Consider the following 22,780-nt stretch of genomic DNA (forward strand, 5'->3'; position numbering starts at 1 on the left):
GTAGAAATGTCATTAAAACTCCTAAACAAAGCAGAAATCTAATGCACAGCCGATTTTTTAGCAAGAAAAATGGGCAAGGTTATATGTGCTGCACAATGGCGGCCGGTTTTTTAGAGTCAGCTTCACTACATGGTATTTTAACGTCAGCTTTGCTGTAATACATTCGTTTTATGTGGCAAAGCACACAAACGCCGCAATGGCGGTTTTCGTTTCGTATCCAATTACACCGTGCAGGCAATTTTCAGCCCAATTTTTGTGAAAAAATAAAAGTGCAAGCGTTAGAATTGGGTAAATACCGCAATCAGACAATGTGAGCTACGGTTATTGCTTGAATATCTTTCTAGGACACGCTGAAAATCAGCGTTTTATACAAAGTTGATGTGTGTTCAATGCATTCACTGTCCCCTAAGCTCTGCCGAGACAGTCACTGCCACTAAAGGGGTCGCTACTAGAGTCACCATAGGGGTCAGGCAAGTGCGTGCTGACTGGTCAAGTTCGTGTGCAATCAATAAACAGTGTCCATTTCACATTCCAAATACTTACATTCTTTGTCGCAACCATCGTACACAAGCTACCTTCCTTCCCCCCTCCCCAGGTCCCCCGCTGCTCGGGTCAGTCCACAAAATGTCCCCAACACACCTATGGTTGAGAACCACTGAGCTAGAACATTGAAACTTTCTTGGGATGCAGGAAATTGAAGTGCGGACATTTTGTATATTTCAGAATATTGTTTAATTTTTTTATGTTAGCAGTGCAACACTGCAAACATTTGCTATACTCCTTCAGTAAAGTTCATTTTTCACAAATTATATTAGTTATAACATCCTAGGATGTGTTTTCCAAATGTATATCTTTGGAAAGTACATTTGTTAAGCTTTCTATTGATATATAGCATGTAACTGTAACCCTGATGGTATATTCAACAAAAATCCTTAATGGAGCCATCCAAGAAGGCCAGTTTTTTCCATCATAAGGAAAGAGTGACCAATTTCCCTTTACCAAGATTTTTACTGTAGTTTCCTGGCATAGGTCTACACATGTTTGCAAAGATGAAAGACATTCTTTGGACCACACAAGCTAGTTTCCAGAAGTGAATGCAGTTGAACCTCAATATAATGAGCCTGGATATAATAAATTATTGGATATAATGAACTAAATCTAAAATCATGTACACTGTAGCGCAAAAGTCACACAGACAGCAATAGAAAGGACAGGGCCTCCATCTTTTCTGTCGTCGTCTGTGTGCCTTTTGCACTACAGTGCACATGATGCCATAGCAACTAGCCCACTCTGTTCTTTTAAATCTAAAATGTTTCTCGCCAATGTTATTGTAACAAAAATATGCATTTAACAAATATCGGATATAATGAAGGTATTTGTGTGTCGATGCAACTTTGTTATAATGAAGTTCTACTGCACTTGCTGGCATTGAAAGAAAAAAAAAAAAAGAAATGAGGTGGGAGCCGGGTGTTCTTCCAGGGTATCCCTCCAAATTCAAGAGCTTACCAAAGATGCATGCTTGACAAGAGATGCCAAAGTTTGCTAAATGATTCAACTTCATCCATACAAACAAGGTAAAACAAGTTACTTACCAATGGGGACAGTGCCTGTAGTATTGAGGACCCGCCAGTCCATAGCGTCAATGCTGTAGGCAAGTGTTTTGTCCTGAAATCCATACTCAGGCGAAAACCCTCCTATGAGCACCAGTTGCTGGTTGTCCACGTTGGTCAGTGTTAGGCCTGCTAAAGCTGGCACATCTGGAGTCGTCTGGCAGAAATGTAATTACCAGCTGTTACAATTTATGCAACTAAACATAAAATGGTAGTCTACATTTAGGCAGGAATGCTCAACAACACACACCATGGGAACATAGCACATGGTGGATGGAACCCAGTGCATAGGATATGTGTACGTGGAAAGAGGAAATTAAAATGAAAGTTCAGATCTTAACAATTCAATGGTGATTTTCAGGTGTAATTTTTTTTTTGCAATAACAAAATTGGCGAAGCTTTTGCAAGAAATCTGTTGTTACGAAATAGACAGCACAGACAGGAAATGCACTAAAAAACGAAAGTTTGCAGTCAAAATTTCGTTAGCCTACTTTGGCGAGCTTTGCTTGAGTCTATTCAGAATCTCATTGCCAACAGCACAAAGAGTGCCCCATGCGTCGGTCAGTGATGAGGGCACTGGCATGGAGTGGTATTCTCGATCACTTTTGAGGATAAGATCACTTTTGCAAGAGTTTGTGTTGCTTGGCATTGGACGCATTGGCATCCACAAGCAACAGCATTCCTGCAGTGCTAAGCATGTTGTCTCGGCACGGTGCCAAGAACACTGTTGCACGTGTGCGTGGGACACTGGGCCTCTTCGATTATCAGTCCCTGACAGTACCGGACAGCTTGGGACTGCTGTCCCGCATTCAATTTTCTTGTAGAGCTTCAGGAGCTCCACCCACCAGTACAGGAGCTGCCAGAATCAAAAGTAGCAGACTTCCAATTCTGGAAGTCTGCTACTTCCGATTCTGGCAGCTGGAAGTCTGCCTGCCATGTTGTGAAAGATTCCGTGTGCTTCTGCGTACTTTGCACGTTCCAGGCGGCAAATATTGTGCACTCAGCTATTGCAAGTCCGTTATATTGGTAGTCTCTGTGCCATCATGCCAGCTTTCCATGAGCTGTGTAATTACTGCCGCTTTAGTTTTTGTGTTTCTTAAAGAGACAAGCACTGCAATCAGACACACATGCTTGCTTTTTCTTGATGTGTTTCGTGAAATCTACCTATGCTCGTTGCTGTGTGTAGTAAACATAGATTTAGCTTTTCAGTTGAGTGAAGCTGGCGTGTGTGGCTGTTTCTTGCCGGTTGCTGGAGCGGTATACAATCAGAACTTCAGAAAGTGTTGTTCACTGTGTTGATCCCTTTTGTTGCAAAGTTCTAGCATTTACTTTCATGCACGATTAGTAGACGGTGATATTTCGCGATAGAACACATGTAGAACCACCAAGCACAGTTACGAACACTGGGGCTTTATTTGTACACGTCCCTTCACTTGATCTACTCCATCGTTTCACCTCCTCTTTTGCACTTCACTGAGCCGTCACCCACTACTCGCTCATGTCTAAAGTGGCGATGCGCCAAAAGAATAAGAAAAGTTAGCCACAGGTGGGCCCCTCTGCGGACAAGTGGCCATGGTCACTTGGTCAGATGGAGGTGTTGATAGTGGGAGCTGGTTTGATCCTTGCGATAGCTGCTGTGTCTTCACGTCCATTGCGCAGGATTGTGAAATGGTGTTCAGAACGTTTGATGACTGGGAAAGGACAGTCATAGCGGGGCTGAAGAGAACGAAAAGGCATGTCAACACGAACAAAAACGTGTGAGGATGTTTGCATGTTTGAGGGTAGGAAAACTTCGTGCTTATTCGTGTGAGCAGAGGCTGGCGATGGACGCAAGTTTTGCATGAAAATCCGTAGATGCTGGACGAAAGATGGATTCGGCGTAGATACTGGATTGACGAGGTCACCTGGCAAGTGGAGCGTGCAGCCGTAAACCATCTCAGCTACAGAGCAGGCGAGTTCTGGTTGGAGTGTTGATCGAAGGCCGAGCAGCACAATTGGAAGGTGCGATAACCAATCCTCAGCGTGAGGCTGAGCGGCGAGTGCTGCTTTCAAGTGATGATGTAGTCTCGCTACGATGCAGTTGGAGGCAGGATGGTAAGCAGTTGTGCGAATGCGTGCCCAACCCAGAAGGGATGTTACAGATGTGAAAAGTGCTGACTCAAACTGTTTGCCTTGATCAGTGGTCACCGTTGATGGAACACCAAAACGGCCAATCCATGTAGACAGAAAAGTATAAGCAACTGTCTCCAACACTATGTCACGTATTGGAGCTGCTTCAGGACACTGTGTGTACCTATCAATACACGTAAGCAAATATGTATAACCACGGTATGGTGGCAAAGGTCCAACGATGTCCAAATGAATGGTGTCGAAACGTGCATCGGGGAGAGGGAATTTTCCCAATGGAGACTTAGTGTGTCATTGCACCTTGACACGTTGAAACGCTGTACAAGTGCGGACCCAGTCGCGTATATCAGCGCGTATGCTCACCCAGACGTAACGTTCAGTGATAAGATGTTGCATGGCACGTACACCTGGATGGCAGATTGAGTGCAGTGTATCAAAAACAGCACGATGAAGAAGAGAAGGAACATAAATGTGGGTACAGTTAGGTGAAACATCACACCCTGGTGTGACCTCATCAGAGTGTGACGTCGTGGTCTGGACAGTTGACTTGCTCCCAGTGGAGGGATGTAGAAGATCGAAGTCGTGTAAGTTCATTGTCAGATGCTTGTGCCGCCGTGAGTGAAGAAAAGGAAAGGTGGATAGGACTTGTTGTGGCGTTGATGCTCATACGACTGAGACCGTCCGCTGTCCTGTTAAGGCTGCCTTTGACGTAGCGTGTGTCTGTCGTGAATTCGGCAATGAAAGCAATATGCCGAAGCTCTCTAGAAGTATGGGTGGCACTGCAGGAACGTAAAGCCAAAACAAGTGGTTTGTGGTCGGTAAGAATGATAAATTGTTGCTCTTCAAGCAAGTTCTTGAAACGCTTTACAGCAAGGTAGGCCGCGAGGAGCTCCCATCCGAAAGTACTGTATCGGCGCTCAGTGTCACGTAACTTGCGGAAAAGAAGGAGATGGGGGCCCATGCACCATTAATCCACTGATGAAAAGCGGCTCCCACGGCTTCCGAAGAAGCGTCCACCATAAGGCTAGGGAGAGCGGTCTGTGAAGGGTTGTACAGGAGGGCGGCTCGGGCAAGTTTGGTCTTAACAGCATCGAAAGCTTGAACAACAACTGTGTCTCAAGGAAGTGCGGTACACTCAGTTTTCGAAGTGGAAAGGAGTGCTTCAAGAGGCTGCAACAACTTAGAGCATGCAGGGATGAAGCGGCGATAAAAATTGACGAGTCTGAGAAAACGTTGCAAGCTACGTGTGGACTTTGGTGGCGGGTAGTCGATGATGGCCTGAACCTTGCCAGAAAGCGGAGTGATGTCATGTTTGGTGATGTGATGTCCGAGAAAATCGATCTCCAGAGCCCCAAACTGACATTTATCAACATTGACGACGAGATCGAAACCACAAAGTCGAGTGAAAAGTTGACGTAAAAGTTCTTTGCGGGTTTCAGCATCCTTGCTGGCGACGAGAAGATCATCTATGTAGGCAAAACAAAACTGTAAGCCTCTCGTGACTTCGTCTAAAATGCTGAAAAGTTTGAGCTGCGTTGTGCAAACCGAAAGGCATGCGTAAATACTCAAAAAGGCCAATAGAGTAGTTATAGCAGTTTTTGGGATGTCAGATGGCTCAACGGGGATCTGGTGATAAGCTTTCACGAGATCGATTTTCGAATATGTTGTTGTGCCGGTTAAAAAGGCAGTAGAATCCTGAATATTGGGTAACGGGTAACGGTCTGGAACAGTGATCGCATTCAGTGCACGATAATCACCACAGGGCCGCCAATCATTGTTCGTCTTAGGTACCATGCGTAGTGCCAATGACCATGAGCTTGATGACGGATGAATGATTTTCAGTAGCAACATATGCTCGAATTCATTGTGAGCAACTGGAAGTTTATCAGGACCGAGTCGGCGAGGGCATCAGTGAACGGGGCCGCCTGTGGTAACAATACGATGGGTCACAGTGTGTTTAGGGGTTTTATCCATCAGAGACTGTGTAGTAATCTCCGGAAACTCCTTGAGTAGAGCTGTATATAGTGAAGTAGGTAGTTTGATGAAAGTAGGGTTGAGGGCTGTAGCGTGCGACAGAAAACCGTTCACTGACAGACCCGTGATGTTACCCACCAGGCGACAGCGGCTAATGTCCACGAGCGGATGAAAATGTCTAAAGAAATCAGCCTCTAAGATGGCATAGCAGATGTCTGCTATCCAAAATAGTCATTGCAACCTTCTCTTAAGACCGAGATCGAGGGTAAGAGATTTCTGTCTGTAAGTTGCGATGACGGAAGAGTTGACAGCTTATAGGGGGGTGGACTATGCGCAGCGGCGCCGGTCAACTTTGGACGCAGGAATTACGCTGACCTCCAGTGTCTACCTACAAACACAGTCCTGTGGTTCGGTCAGATGTATAAAAAAGGCGGCTTGACGTATGGCCATGATCGCTCACTGCTGTTATTGACGACCGGCCTGAGCGTTTCCCGTGCGCCACGAACAGGGTGACACACATCGACGAGCCCTGGCGCGAAAACATCGGTGGTAGTAGCACAGGCTCTGTGATGAAAAACTGTGCTCAGGTTGTTGAAACGGCCATTGCATAGAAGGTGGCGTGAGAGGCTGACGAGCTAGACAGGGTCGGTCATTTAAGTTGTGAGTGTTGCGTAATTCCTGACGCAAGTTGGCTACTTGAGATGCGAGCTCTTTTCCTGTTTCCCTAAGGGAATACATTTCAGGAAGTGGAGATCTACGGACAGCATTTATGACTGCCGGAGTGATGTCCATCATCTCGTCAGCCAGTTCGGTGAGTTCCGACAAGGACTTACTCTGAGCTGTGACGAGAGCCATTCGTATGTTGGCTGGAAGACACTGTAGAAACAACTCACGTAATACGGCCGTGTCCAAGGAGTCTAGTTGGTCACCAATTAGGTGTTGCAGGTGACATAGAAACTAGGTTGGACGTCTGTCACCGAGCTCTTCGTTGTTCAGGAGCTGCTGAATACACCGATGCGCAGGCGGGACGAGACGGTCTCTTTGATTGTCATATAAGGAGTTTCGTCACGTGGCTGTACGAGGATGTCTCATATCTCGGCCATGGCTTGCAGCGGCAATGCTTCAAGCAGGAGTTCATACTTGTGAACTTCCGACGTGACACGATGACTACGGAACTTGTTCTCAGCTCGTATGAACCATAATGCGGGATTGGCAAGCCATAGCTGCGGTAGTGTAATGGTGGCTGTAGCTCTTATAAAACCTGTAGAAGGTACCTGACTGGTTGCAGAGGTAATAGGAGTGGGGTTGAGATCATCTGGAGTCTCACTCTCACGTTGATCCACTGAAGGTCACGTTCATAGTCCGGGTCACCAGTAACTGTGGAACCACCAAGCACAGTTAAGAACACTGGGGTTTTATTTGTACGTCCCTTCACTTGATCCACTCCATCGTTTCACCTCCTCTTTTTCACTTCACTCAGCCGTCCCTCGCTAATCGCTCATGTCTAGACCGGTGATGTGCCAGAAGAAGAAGAAAAGTTTGCCACACACAAGTGCCCTCTATCCGAGATGCGTTTCGCATATAGTGGTGCGATCGGCCCTTTTGCAGACGGGTCTGTCATGAGTTTGCGTGTGGATTTAGGATAAAGAAGAGTGAGACACAGAAGTGAAGTGGTCCTCAAGACATGAAAAAGTAGAACTGCAAGCAGGTGGTGCGAGACTGCAACGAGAAGGAAGAGGAAAAGGATGCACGAATGAGGTAGCAGGTCAGTCGGTGATTAGCCTTGGGGGTAGTGCGGACGTGTCTCCAGCCGCGCTCTGGAGATGGCAGCGGGTGGCGTAGAAGGCCTGGCCCAGAGGGGGGACCCACCGGCAACACATCGGCCTGCTGTCTCCCTAGAGTGCTGCGACGGCGCATCGCAGTGCCCGGGCAGGTTTCCGCTGCAGTTCCGACCCCCGTATTGTGCCACTGAGGCCAGCCCAGGCTTAACTACGTCGCCATGCGCAAGCCCCGTCCTGTGCAATGGCGGCCACCCCCATGCACCAAGCCCCGTCCTTTGCTATGGCAGCTACCCATTTGTCAGGACCCGTCCCATGCAATGGAGTACCTACCACCGCAGGTTCGAGCTTAGCGAGCCACAGGGCCGCGTCAGCTGGCGCCTTCAGTGCCGCTGCGCATGAGCTCAGGCTGCAAAGGGCTACCGAGCGACGCACGCAAGAACACAGTCTTGCCTTGAGTTAACGGAAACCATTTACTGTCTCCAGCTGCACCCAACACTGCACAAATGCCCGATCCTGGGGAGGCGCGGGAACCAAAGGGGTCTCGCACCAAGGGCAAAAATACAGACAGGGGCGCCTATAGCACGTTGCTGCGAGAGCATAGGCTCAAGCGGGGACACGCCGCTAGGAAAAGTCCTGGTGGCTATGCTACTTGCCCTCGTGATAACCAATGGGCCAACTTGTGAGAGCTCTGGCAATCTCCTTCGGCTTGGGCCTTCGGCAAGTGCAACTCAGCGTGGTACGACCTCGCGTGAGCACTAGGCACCGCTCTTCGGCTTAGCGTCCGAAAAGGATCAGCACAAAATACGTGCTTACCGCATGGGCAAAGGCACCGTGCGCGAGCTGCTCAAGTCCTACTCGCAAAAGTGTCGGCGGATCAGAGGAAAGCATGTACGTACCATGGGAAAGCATGTACGTACCACGGAAAGGCGTAGGGACGGCAGAACAGGTGAGGCTGGCACATTCCTCAATCCCCACAAGCTGACCACTCCGTAGCTATGTAATTAAACATCTTTGTTACTCATTACGTCGATCATCTCGTGTCTCTGCCTGGGCCCCTCCCTGCTGGTCAAGCTTGAGACTGCCAGTTGTAAAACCATGCAGTGACCAGCATCAAGTACCATAAACAAGTCCATGTCAATGGAATGTGGATTTTCTTGTTTTCGCAGCACTTTGTTTTCTTTGCACACCTCAGGTCAACTTCAATGCACACAGAGCCTCATCGTATGCACGCATGGTACGCAAATTGTCATCACCTATCAGTACAGGTCAATGGTGATGTAGATGTACCACATGGAACAAGCAATCAACAAACAAGATGGTGGGCACGACAAGTTTCCAGCGCCTACAATCACTTTCGGTGCTCTGCTGCTTTTTTAAACAAAAATGGTGGCCATGCAAACATGCTGTGTCTGTATGTTACACAATTTAAATAGGCAGAAAATGCATTTGAGCACTTTTTAGACTCTGTTATAGCGTTACATGGGTAGATAATATGGGGATTAACATTCCTACAAGTTTTGTTAATGCGGGATTGTAGTTTAGTGACGTTTCATTGCCGAGATGGAAAATGCATTGAAATCTTTGGGTGTTCGCAGTGGATATGAAAATATTTTGTTGTGGTTCATTGCCTCTGACTTTTCTTATAGCGGGATTCGACTGTACAGTAGACTCTCATTAACTGAACTCCAATTAATTAGACTTTTCGGTTAATTCGACCCCGACTGGAGGTCTCCGCTAACACTCATGCATTTCTGTGGGCCCATGTGTTTCTTTGGGCCCAAACATTCGTTATTTATTTCAATCCTAAAATTGGCCTTCGCCGGATAATTTAAATGTGACCAGTCAGCATTAGGGTGCCTCAATGCTCAGCACCTGCTTTCAGGGTGGGGACACCCACGCTTTTCGGCGCCATCTTGGTTCTTTCCAATACGGAGACGCTGGGTGTGTGGCGGCTGCAGATTAACCATCGGGCAGAAAGAAAGGGCGGCGGGCGTGCTGAGGGTGATACCAACGCGATTTAAATGCAGATTTTCGGCTTTACCATCTGAATAAAGAGTTTCCTTGCATAGAGTGCTCGTTTCAAAAGAGGTTGTCCGACACTTTTCGCGTGTGTTGCAACCTGAAGGTGGCACGATATGTTTTCGAGGTTACCCCCCTTTTCTATTTACTCATTTCACTGGTAAATGTCCCACAAATATTACTGGAATCGTACACTTGGATGAAATTTTAAGTTTGAAACTCTTTTAATAGTAATCATGCTTCTTATGGTTGTCCCATCATATTTATGAAACTAGGAGAAAAATTAGGAGACGTCGCCTGAGTAGGTCTGCAGCAATTTATGTGCCTACTGAAGAAGAAAAATGCACAGAGAACAGTTTTCAACACCCAGACAGAATTTATTTACAAAAGTAAGCACTAAATAATTCCCTTTATAAGCTCTCAGCGAGGTTATCTGGTTAAAATGTGGTTGCTCTACTGCACGCTCATACCTGCTACAGTCTTGCTAGCATAACACTCAGCTGCCTTTTCAGGAGTGTTAAGCCATCGCAGATAGATGCGGAGATGTGTGGACACTAATCGCTCAAGAAGTTTTCCAGTCACATGTTTGTGCGGATAACATGGGTTTTCTGGCAAGGTTAGATTATTTCTAATAATTTCCTTCGGTGCTTTCAATAGTGTTCTCAGACAGCTCAGATCTTGAGTTTCAGCAAAAGACATCAAAGCACTGTCACATTAAAAAACAAAGTGCAGAATTTTATACTTCCATAAATTAGAATTTTCCACCTTGGACATATTAATTTAGTTGAGTAAGGTGGTGTTCCTGTCCAGGTTCTTCAGCCACTAGCATGCACATGCACACAGAGCAGTGCTCCACAGTGCGGATAATCGGCTTTAACAAAAAGCCTGCCAAGTGGGCGAGCACATCTTTCTTAAGAGAAGAAACTTCCTCTAAGTCGAGAATGAAGTCGCTTCTCTCATCACTCTCTTCCGACTGAGTGATGCTTTGTGCTTGTTTAATTTATGCTGAGAAAAAATCGACCAGGTAGGTACTGTCATCGATCGCGTATCCAGGAAACGAGTTTACAAGTGCCCCAATACTTCCAGCTACAAAAAAAAAAGGCCAATTCACAAACGTATAGAATAAACCTATGCCATTGCAACAAGTCAAACACAGCGATCACACCATACTGCAGCTTTATAATCACTAGAAAACGCACGCCAATATATACAAGCAACTTCTCTGTGAAAATGAAAACAATTGCAAAGGGACATTATTCTTAACAAAATCATGATCCTCACTAGCATATATCTTCGTTTTGTCCGTCAGTACCCAGTTGTCACGTTTTACTCGCGCTGCCCATTTCTTCCTTCGTTCAACGTCGCGGGGGGTAACAAAATAGCCCGCGGCTCTTTTGCGGTCAATCCAGTGAACAGAGCGACACAACAGCCTGTCATGTTTCGTTAACAAACACGAATATCACAAGGGACTACACAAAACACGAGCTCTCGCACCACAACTGCCACAAAGAAAGCTTATAGAGTGCGCGTCCGTTCAGCTCAACAGCTGCCGCGAAAGAACCAACATGGCACCGAAAAGCCTGAGTGGTGGCGCCGGGCGGATCAAAGGCTGTCTCCACCCTGGAAAGCGGCGCTGGCATCAAGGCACCCTAGTCAGCACGCACGCGCATGACCTCTATGGGTACCTCAATAGTGACCCCTTCAGTGGCAGTGTTTGTCTCGGTGGAGCTTGGGGACAGTGAATGCGTTGAACACACATCATCACCAGTGGAAAATGCCTATTTTCGGTCTGCCCTAGGAAGCTTTTCAAGCAATAACCGTAGCTCACAATGTCTGATTACGATATTTACCCGATTGTAATGCATGCCTGTTTTATTTCTAGAAAAGTGGGCCAAAAATTACCTGCGCAGTGCAATCGAACATAAAACCAAAACCACCTTCACAGTGTTCATATGCTTTACCACATAACACAAATGTACTGCGGCGAAGCTGACTTCAGGAACCCAGCTGTTATGGTGCAACACATTAGACTGTGGCCCATTTTCCTTGCTAAAAAATTGGGCGTGTGTTAGATGTCTACTTTGTTTCGGAGCTTTATAGACATTTATCCATTAGTTTTCTACTTTGGATGCATAAAAAGCGCCACAGTTGATTCGAGGGCATATTAGAATCGAGAGAATACTGCCAAATGAATCAACGGTATGTTTTGGCATTTTTTCTAAATCTTGTTTAATTCAAACCGCCGGATAATTCGATTAATTTCGTCGGTCTCGTCAGGGTCAAATTAACGGAAGTCGACTGTATTACCAAGTATGGTGCATTACAAAGAGATTAAGAAAAATGCCGAACATAGTGATGATAAAAGGTGATGAAAAAAAAGTTAGCGTCTGGCAATGCCTCACTTTTGCTTACAATGTCTGTAATCTCCGCATTAAAATGCACAAAGAATAACATAAACTAATTCGTGGTATTTTAGTGGAAATGGCAGTGAACCTTCGGCCAACACAATTTTGTTTACTACATTAAAATCTTGTGTGCATAGTTGCAAACTCAAGAGTGGCACATTAGCATGGTAGTATAAGTGCAGGCCACAAACCATGAAGACATAAAGAGAAGCTATATTGCAATGCCTTGGTAGTGATGAGAGCGAGTTAGCTGACATTACACATCTGCCCCATTCGTGTGTGTGTATGTGTGGATGTGTGTGTGTGTCGAAATTTTGCATTTGTCCAGTTGCAAATTCTTGTTCCCTCCAATAAAAGTGGTGAATAAGAAAGGAATACAGTAAAACCTCGTTACAATGAAGTTGAAGGGGGAGCCCAAATTACTTCGTTATATTCATTTTGCATGTATTGCAGTATGAATATCTAGGGGAATTTCACTTGCTTCATTATATCTATTATTTCGTTATATCCCATTTTTTATAACGAGGTTTGACTGTAATTACAAACTGATAACTGAGAAATCATGCAATTTTAAGCAGATAGAAAGTAATTAAGCCTTGCAAATGTGCCCTTACAATAATATAAAAGGGCTCTGCTGCCACTTACCGGAACACGAGTCCATGTGTAGAAGTCTGTCGCAAATTTCCAGAAGTCACCCAGTACACCAGTGGCATTGAGCCCACCGAATATGTACATGCTGCCAGCCACCATAGCAGCTCCGTGGAACCGACGGGCCGTTGGAGCTTGGCCCATGTCACGTGACACGTTAAGCTGAAAGGAGCGAAAGCCAAGCCAAAGCAACTTGCTAGATGTTCTGGCTGATGAACAACTCTCTCCTGTGTTTTATACAAAGTGTTTCATATGAGTACTTGAACCAACCTTCATTTAAAGTGACACATAACCGCATAACATAAAGGCTTCTTCTTTCTGGGGTTTTACGTGCCAAAACCAGTTCTGATTAGGAGGCACGCCGTAGTGGAGGGCTCCGGATAAATTTTGACCACCTGGGGTTCTTTAACGTGCACATCACAAATCCATGGGTGTTTTTGCACCCTACGCCGTTGGCGCGGGAGGAGGCGAGTTTGCAATAGAGACTCGGCTATGGTGTTGACGACCATCATAGGGAAACCAGCTGCCAAAAGTTTTTAATTTGAGAGCACCATCTGATGACGGCTGCAGGCACTAAGCACGGGCAGCCATGCATTTAAGATTTACGGCACCACACGACGCAAAATGCTAATCTCGGGTGCCCTGAGCCTGAGAGCCAACGCTGAGAGCAATGCACCAGCGTTGGTGCACCGCTCTCAGCGTGATTTGCACCGTGTACGCTGGCACTCATAACCATGCTATTATGGCCCAACCTTCTTGCAATTTGTCTATAAGTGATTACTGACTAGATAATCAAACAAAGAATTCTATTATTGTAGACCCTTTTTCAAGTAACGTCCACCCACAGCACAATAAAGGTCGAAGGTTGGCAAGGGCTATGGCTTTCCTAAAGAACTTATCCGGAACAGAGACCTTTGTTGACGCAGCGCGACACGCCAGCGCCAACAAGTTTTCCGTAGCAATAGTCAATGACAGGGGAGAACTCCTCTTGGCAGCTTCGCTGAAGACCTCGTTGGTCGAGGTGGCAGAACAGACTGCTATAGCTCTAACATTACTTGACACAAAATGCACTACGGTGTACACGGACTCCCAAGCGGCAATTAGAGCGTTCACATCAGGATTGATAACCAAACAGGCAGCCAGGATTCTCAACGGCAAACCCCTCTCAGACATTATTCATCACAAAGTCTGGTTCCCAGCTAACATGGGACCAGACGTATTACCAGGTCACCTGAACCTCAATGAGATAGCCCACGACCGTGTGCGAGGTTTCATATGCCGCGACGGGACAGTGTCTCGGGTGAGTTCGGGAGAGCTTGTGCACAGTGATCCTCTAGTTAACTTTCACGAAATCACGTCACATTACAGAGGGGATAGGCATAGTTTTCCCTACCCCCATCATAATCTCAACAGATCACAATCTAGCAGGCTCCGCATGCTCCAGACGGGGTCCTACCCCTCTAGGGGCTTTCTGAACATGCTCCACCCCAACATTGATCTATTCTGCCCAGATTGTGGCACTGAATTTTGCTCATAAAATCACATGCGCTGGCAGTGCCCTGTGTTACAGGATTTTAACCAAGAAGAGGACTGGATGAAGGCCATCACAGACCCCAGACAAGACGTCCAGCTCCTGGCTGTCCAGAGGGCCCGTGAACGAGCAGAGAGGCACAGCCTCTCTGCTCCGACATGGGACTAGCCAACGGCTAGCAGGCCCCCCTGCCTAGCTTCTCAGGACCTCAATAAAGTTGTTTACTACTACTACCACTACTACTGACTAGATACTATCCACCAGGAATGTTCTGGGAAATTGTGAAATTATTTTTACTGCTGAAACTCTAAAACCTCAAATTAACGAAATTCACAATTTAGCAATGTTTTTCGCTGCAATTACAACTTCGTTATATTGAGGTTTGAGGGTATTAGTTTAATGTGGAAGAAATTGCTGTCGCCGTTATACACTGATTCTATGGAGTGGGTAGCAGTGCTGCGGGTGGTTCCAAATAATCAAGTGGGTGCAGAAAATCACGCTCTACCATTTTGGTTGGCAACTGTATTTGTGTGTTATTAAAATCAGTTTCATGCTAAGCTAGACACAAATCTAAAATTGTTAAATTATAGGGGTCATTATAAAAATCATAAGCTCTAAAAATCCGACATTTAATGATAAAACTTCAAATATTGGAAGTATATAGTATACTAACTAGCTCAAAGTGGGCAAACAGCTTAGCCAGCCTGCGAGAAAGAGTGCACATTTGCTGGACTTGATGGCAGGTGTCAGCCACAAATAGTATGGGAGGGAACATTAGCCTAAAGCTTCTCTGGGACCGTGCTAAAAGTGCAATGTTACTCGCAATGCAAATGCACACTTCTGTGCAGGTATGGTGCCTAGTTCAAGCAATTCATGTAAGGTTTGAGCTTGACAGAATTTTTCATGTAAATGGCTGCCCCATCAGCTGCCCCCCCAACTTCTCACTGCACACACAGTCAATGTTTCCAGCAACAAAAACAAATTCTTGGTTCGCACTAGCTCTCTCAAAATTGTGTTCTTGTTTGCTTGTTTCTAAAGCACTGGCTGGTACATTTTATAATTTTTGCTTGCAAATTAGTTCACAAGAAAATTGCCCTTTCAGCTAAAGTTAGAAGTAACAGCAATAGCAAGCACAGTATTACGTGTAGTAAAACTTACTATACTAATGTTTCACTCAGTATCAGCTGCAGTAAACATCTGCAGTAACGTGTAAACTCTGTCTGCACATGGCCATCCATCTAATGTGGAGTACTTTTTTTTATCTTATTTTCATTTAACCATACTGCAGGCCAATTCTTTGGCCCAAGCAGGAGGGGCATTACAACAATAAGTTTGAATAGTGACGAGGCTGTACAACAATAAAAAAGATTACAACAAATTCAACTCTAGTCCTGCTAGCAATAAAAAAAAAAAAGAAAAAGGACAGACAACCGGAACACGAAAGTAGAAAGTCGAAAACAGAAAAAAGTGCAAAAGTACAAAGAGGCCATACAACAAAAAGACGAAGATCGAGACTACAAATTCAACTATCATCTATCATCAAATCTAGAAAACATGGCAACTCAAGCCACATTTGCTTGTAAAAAAATACATTCCAATTCAGTTGAGAAGTCGTTCGATTCAAAAAACAGTTGATGGCAATTCATTCCACTCTTTCAATGTTTTAGGGAAAAAACTGTTCTTATAGGAGTTTGTTCTTGCAAAAATGGGAGCCAGTAAGTGTTCTGTTGTATGCCTTGTTTGTCTAGTAGTAGCTTGCCGAATACAATTCGGAAGGATTAACGGGATTTTTCCTAAAAAAAAGTTTATGAAGGAAGAGAAGTCTACTTATTTTCCGGTGTATTAGTAACGTTGGAACCTGGTGTTCTTGCATGAGCAAGGAAGGAGGATCTAGTCTTCTATATTTACCGTATATAAACCTTACCGCTTTTCTTTGAATGCACTCCAATCTTTCAGTGTCCTTTTTGTGTAGGGATCCCACAGTACCGATGCATACTCTAACTTGGACCTTATACATGCATTATTTGCTAAAAGCTTTGTATTTACGGGAGCATTTGAAAGCACTCGTTTGAGAAAACATAACTTTTAAAAGGCGGAAGTACAAGTGTCGGGTGACTCCTAGGTACTTATATCTATCAACTTCACAAATCGCACTCCTGCCAAGGTTACACGTGAATACGCTGCGACTTTTCTTTCTAGTGACGCGTAGAAGAACAGTCTTTTCCCTGTTTAGCTCCATGCTCCAATCTTTACACCAGTCATAAATTGCCTGGAGAGCCGCCTGTAGGCAATCATGGTCTTCCGTGCACAATATTTTTTTAAAAACAACACAATCATCTGCAAATAATTTGATGAAAACATCATCTGGTAACACATCATTAAATCATTCATATAAATTAAAAACAACAACGGTCTCAGTATACTTCCCTGGGGAACTCTGGAGGTAACTGATAGCATATAGGATGAATAATTTTGCACTTAAACAAATTGTTGTCTCTGTTTAAGATACGCAGCAATCCATCCCACAATATTGGACGGTAGACCAATGCACTGTAACTTAAACAATAATTTGCCATGGGGTACCTTGTCAAAGGCCTTACAAAAATCTAAAAACAAAACATCCACCTGGCCAGATGTGTCAAGCACATTAAAAAATTCATGAACTGTTGAGACTAACTGTGTGACTGTAGACAGACCTTTTCTAAAACCATGCTGGTAAATGAAGATTAATTTATGATCAACAAGGAATTTCTGCAGGTAACTTACAATAACGTGCTCCAACAGCTTACAACATTGACTGGTGATAGAAACTGGGCGATAGTTAGTAACCAGCAGGTGACTCCCTTTTTTATGTAATGGCACAATGTATGTAGCCCATCTGTCTGATATTACACATGGGCAGGCATTGTTTTGTACTGATAGTCGAGTTCATTGCTTCAAGATTGTCCAGAGGCAGACACAAAACAGAATGGGGTCCCACTTATGCAGAGGAATGCAAGAGAGACAACTGAATGCTACGAAATGTCGTCTCGTACTCTGGAGCCCCTCCCATGCCTCAAGCTCTCATTCACTGTGTGCTGATGAAACTGTCCTGTTTTCTGCACCTTTATATACCAGCTTTTGATTCCTATTTTGTCCATGCCACTGGCATCCCTTAAATTCTTTTGCCTCAGTGCTGCTTGCCGAATGTACAGTGCACCATAGCGTGCATAGAAATGGCAGCCTCATGAGGCTGCCATTTCATGACATGACAGACATGAGCGCCATGTCTTGGAGCTTCACTGATGTGCTTGTGACATAGCGCATTCCCAAATCATTTTATTTAGGTCAGGTACCAGGTTTTAGGGCAGGTACCAGGTTCTAAACCAGCTAAGGTGCATCTTCTCATCAACCTTTTAGAGGTACAGTAAACCCTCATTATAACGAAACTGCTATTCTAATTACCACCTTTATTCTAAATTTCTCCCAGTCCTGACCCAAACGCATGCATTTTAAACCGGATTACTCGAAACATACCGATAAGCTGCTCCACTTAGACTGAACTGTCAGAGGCGCGTGTGCACTCACGGTACGGTGCCTTTTGCGCCGAGCGAAACGTTCCAACGCTGGCCGAGCGAGTGACCCTCTACGTCGCCAGCTACGCCATCGTGCCGCCTGCACAGCGTTTTCCTCCATGCTGTGCCCGCATGTTATCAGCAGCAAGTGGGTGCACACTCATGGCAGCACTCAGCACCTTTCGCGCCTAAGCCCCGTGAATGAACTAAAGGTAATGACATTCCTCCTCTCCTGGCCTCTCTTCGCCGCACGCGCCTTCCCTCACCAGTTTGTTCTTTTTGATTGTGGCAATGGCACTGCGCAGCTCGCTGATTATCGCTATCACCGGATTCATGATAACTGCAATCGCGGGAAGGGGGTTTGCGCACCGTGATCAAAAGCAACTGTCATGGCGCCAGCGCAAGCCAAACAAAAAAAAACAAGAAAACAAAAGGCGTGGTCAGCAACACGTGGACGCTCGCGCGCTTGTTTACGCGGAAACAGTGTGAGTGCAACCACGTGACTCCGCCTCACCAATAGGGAGATGCAGACAAGCCCCGGACCTCCTCACCTGCCCTAGCTCGCTGGCTTGGGCACACAAGATAAAAGAATGTTGCTACCTTTAGTTTTAATCGGGGGGTTTAATCGAGCTGAGCGAGTGAGCGAACCTCTCCGTCAGCACATTCTTTTTCTCCATGCTGCGCCCGCGTGTTATTAGCGGCAAGAAGCGCTGTGGAAGTAGTATGCAACAGGACAAACAAATGTTACTTCGTGCCGTCTTTCCTGTGCCCGGCATGCCCATAGTCACCCAAACCAAGACCCTATTGGCTCCTTCCCACAGCTTGCACAAAGGAGCCAATCACGACCGAGAAATTCGTTCCTGATCAGGCTTGATCCCGATCGAAAATGCGCTGTGTGACACCCATATTAGACTTCCGTGGAGTTTTGCTATTCAGCTCTACTTTTTTTTTAGCATTTATGGAGTTGTCGCTTTTATCGAATTTGGGCTTATATCGTTCGCCATCCCGTTCACTTCATTATAAAAAGGGTTTACTGTATTTTATGGTTGGCATGACACGATTATGACTTTTACTAAAGTGCTAATACATAAATTTCCAATGGGTCTTAAAGTTACTCAGTTTTACGGCAACAGGCCATAAAAATGCAGAAGCAAACAAAGAGAAGACCGATATGCTTCTATGTAGTACATCGATAGCGCACAGAGACAGTGCAGTGTGTGCTGTGGGGCTGCAGCTGACCAGACGCGTGCTTAAAAAAAGGAAGGTGCAGCCAATGTACAAATAATTTCCTATACATATTCTTCTAAACTACTGAACCCCAAATTTAGGGGTGTGATTCTTACAGAAGAATACAGTGGAATCTCATTAAATCGATCTTCACGGGAACTGGAAAATAAAACGTATCATTCAAAAATATTGCTGAAAATATTGAAAATATTGAAAAACGTATTATGCAGAATCTTATCAACGAGATTTCATTGTATAGGGTATTTCAATGTAACAAAACTTCGATGTAATGAAGTAGAGTGCTGATTTGTATTACACTGTCATATTGAGGTTTAGCTGTATGGTGACAATCTATGGCAACACTGTGAATGCTGCTGGAGAGTACAACAGCTATAGCTTTTGCTTTATCAAAGCTGTACAGTGAAAAAAAATAATGACTTGTTATGCCTCGTTATTCTGGGATACTTGGATACAGAGTTCTGTGGTCTACTGAACAGGGATTGAGAAGGTGCTTCTACTCTGGTAAATGATGAGAGATGCCAGCCTCACAGCACAGGGTACACATAAACAAGCTGTGTGTTATTTTGTATGCAGTTCTCAGGACCAAGAATGTGATACCTTGAGCCCAACTATGTAGTGCATATTGTCAAGTTGGCACGCAAAACTAAACGTCATGGTCTCCAGCAGAATGTGGATTTGTACCAATCATTAAACAGAAGGGGGGAAAAGATGAAAGAAAAGCAGCTGCCCACCTTTTTCCAACGATCAAAGTCGAGGTCATATACATAAAGTTCATCACTGTCACCCCGTGCAGGGTCCATGCCGCCAAACAGCCACAATTGGTTGGGCTCAAGAGAGAGGAGTGAGTGGCCCAGGCGTGAGTGGGGCAGCTCAGTGGCACCGCCTATACTGCCCCCTTGAACCTGCCCAGTGAGTCGTTCCAGCTCAAACAGAAGGCTCCACGACACTTGTCCTGGCACCAGAGCGTGGCCACAGTCAGCACCCCCATACTGGTCTCCACAGTGGCAGAGCCGATAACCCTGCAATGACAGGATTGTGATGTATCATGATGTATGGCTCAGTGTTCTGATACAAGAACACATTAAAAAAAAATACTTTGGATATGTGGTTTGAGCCAGAATGCAAATGCATAAATGACAAAAGTGAATAACAAAAGAGAAAGGCATAATGCAAGTCAAAGGAAATACTAGTATAAATGGTAAGGTTACTACAGTGTAGACCGCTTATAATGTAAGTCGCCGGAGTCGCGAATATCCGCACTATAAGCGGTACAGCACTATAACCAAAGCAACAATTTTCAAGGCCCGCACATATGCAAAACATGTGCACCGAGCCGCCACGTGTATGCGACAGTCGAGGAATGCAGCTTGAACGTTTGCATTCAATTTACAGTCGAATCTCGTTAATTTGAACCAAATCACGCGGCGGCACCTCCGACCGGCATTGCTCCGGCACCGCCATAGAGTAAAAGCTTAGGAGAGACCCCTCAATGTCGCGCGCGAACAAAAAAAAAAAAAAAAAATGCGGCGGAAATTTCACCCTCTCTTAAATGGCAAGGTCGCCGATTCTGCGTTGCGCCGGAACATGCGTGTACGTGCCGACGTCTCAGCCACGCTACCTTAGCCACGCATAGAAAATGGCAGTGAACCCTTCTTTCTCCTTTATGCTTTCTCTGCTTTCTAGTCACGTGTTGACCTTGCACGCTGCGGCTACGACGCAGAGGGAAGCAGCGGCGCTGTCCCAGGCCGGCCAACGAAACTGCCCACGCCGGCAAACGCCTGCTTCCCGATAACGGCAGAAAACGAAACTTCGGGGAGCTGGCGCCTGCACGGCGGTGGGCGCGCACGGTGACAGTCGAAAGTAAGGGAGCTACGAGGGAGGGGGAGGGGAGCCACCGAAGCGGCGGAGTTGCCGAGGCAAAATCCGCTTCGCTGCCGCCCTCCTCCCTCACATTCCACGGTCTCCGCGTGCGCCCTTCGCCGTGCTGTGCCGGTGCCGCCCGCTCCCTGAAGTTTTGTTTACTGCCGTTATCGTGAAGCTAGCGTTGGCCGGCGTTGGCAGTTTCGTGGCCCTTGCTCGCTATGCGCGCCGTGATATTTCACGACTCACACTCAAGATTCTGGTTTCAGCCTCACTGGCTGTTCGTTCGCAGCACGTGCCCTTCTCCACCACTTCGTCTCTCTTTCTTCCTCGAGCACTCCTTGGGGCACCTATTTGAGGGGAGCGTTCGCCGTCTCCGCTGACTTCTGTACTCCCAGGCAGCCGCACTGTAACCGGTATTTCGTTTCCCACAACTGCACTATAAGCGATACCTGTATACATGGAGTTTTATGGGGAAATTAACGGGAGTCTGAAAAGACCGCACTATATCCGGTCCTGCACTATAAGCGGTTACGTTATAAGTGGTCTATACTGTATACAGAAAGCCATGCATGCCTGGACAACACGGGAGATTTGATTTACACGAACAAACAGTGCATCTTGAAAGGCAGAAGTTAAAAAAAATATGGTGCAGTACTCTGGAAAAGTACTAAATGCCTTTGCATTAATAGGCACTGTCTGTTACCCCAATACGATAATTTTTCATGGTACACAGCTTTGCAACATTAACCCCTTCACCGTTTCAGCTGAGCTCAGCTCGTCTGTGCCGAACTGTCCCAAAACCGTTAACACTCGTCCACTCGAGATAATATCTCCTTTTGAGCGTTTTGAACGAGACACGCTCGTTTGCAGGCTAATTGGTGTGTCACTTTGCAGATGGCAGCACTGGGCAGGTAATTTCTGTTTTTTAAACTGCTGTTTCACATTTATTTGGGGGGAACTCATGTTTAAAAAAATGGCACCCGGTGGAGGTGACGCATGTGTTTCTGGTCCGTCGTCATGGTAAAGAAGCATTTCGCCGTCGTCCAGCTCTTTGGACGATAACGATTCAGAAACCGAAGTTTACTTCGTGTCTCGAAGCGAAACAATAGCGATGACTTCGAAATTAGCAGTTCATCAGATGAAGAAGACTGCTCAGAAGACACTACTGCGAGTGCGTATCAATGGCGGCGCATCGATGTGAAGGACATCCCCACGAAGGCTCCTCGGTTTCCGTTTTTGGGCGTCCCTGGTAAGGCGTTCAATATAAAATTGCCTGATGACTTGATAAAAGATTCCGAACAGCGCTCTTGCTCTGTTTTTTTATTGTTGATTACCAGCAGGTAGCTGGCCTCCTTTATCATGAGCAATAATAAATTTGATATGCTAATTTGACTTAGTATGTGCTTGATTTTTTTTTCAATGCCGAAAACTTGCTTTTTAGAAGGAAAATATTGAATATGAAATTTTTTTTTTAAATAAGCAGTTTGGGCACAGATATTGTCAAAATAATAAAACGGTTAAGGCGTTAAAGGGGCCCTGAACCACTTTTCATCGTAGTGGAGAAAGGCATTTGAAGTTAAAATAGGTTATTTCAGAAATACTTTGCCACAAAAAGTACTTCTATGCATTCAGTAGAAGCAGAGTTATTGGCAATCAAACATGGCCGACGCGGTGCTTCCACTCCTTCTTCAATGCCTTGTGCTGCAAAGGCTATGGCGGAGAGGGGCATGTCCACAACAGTCCACCTTCCAGATGTCACTGTGGTGCGCAATTCAAATTTGATTTTCGATGTTAACGTAGATGTCACTACTTCTGATTTTGGCGCCTACGGCACACGAAACGTAAGCCAAATGCGGTTGTCCTCAGCAAGCTGCAGTGCGCTCAGCCAGTGGACGCGTCATGGCACCCCGCGGCAGCCGCGGTATCTACGGTACGTAGCAGACCGCAGCTACATGCAGTATGCGCAGCATTTTTTTTGTGCGCGACAAGGCTTGAGTGCGTGCTCGCGCTAAAATGTTCC

At 45.7% G+C, this 22,780-nt stretch overlaps 1 protein-coding gene across 1 annotated transcript in view; it reads right to left on the bottom strand.

The window, feature by feature from the left end:
• Positions 1–22,780, bottom strand: part of LOC119436983 (multiple epidermal growth factor-like domains protein 8) — a 169,403-nt gene that overhangs the window by 68,792 nt on the left and 77,831 nt on the right. Inside the window, exons 18-20 of the mRNA XM_037704034.2 lie at positions 19,629–19,916; positions 12,562–12,726; positions 1,593–1,767 (exon numbers count right to left, since the gene is read on the bottom strand). Coding sequence (XP_037559962.1) covers positions 1,593–1,767; positions 12,562–12,726; positions 19,629–19,916 — 628 coding nt within the window. The remainder of the gene's footprint in view (positions 1–1,592; positions 1,768–12,561; positions 12,727–19,628; positions 19,917–22,780) is intronic.

Source organism: Dermacentor silvarum, chromosome 1 (genome assembly GCF_013339745.2).
Source record: "Dermacentor silvarum isolate Dsil-2018 chromosome 1, BIME_Dsil_1.4, whole genome shotgun sequence".
Taxonomy (NCBI): domain Eukaryota; kingdom Metazoa; phylum Arthropoda; class Arachnida; order Ixodida; family Ixodidae; genus Dermacentor; species Dermacentor silvarum.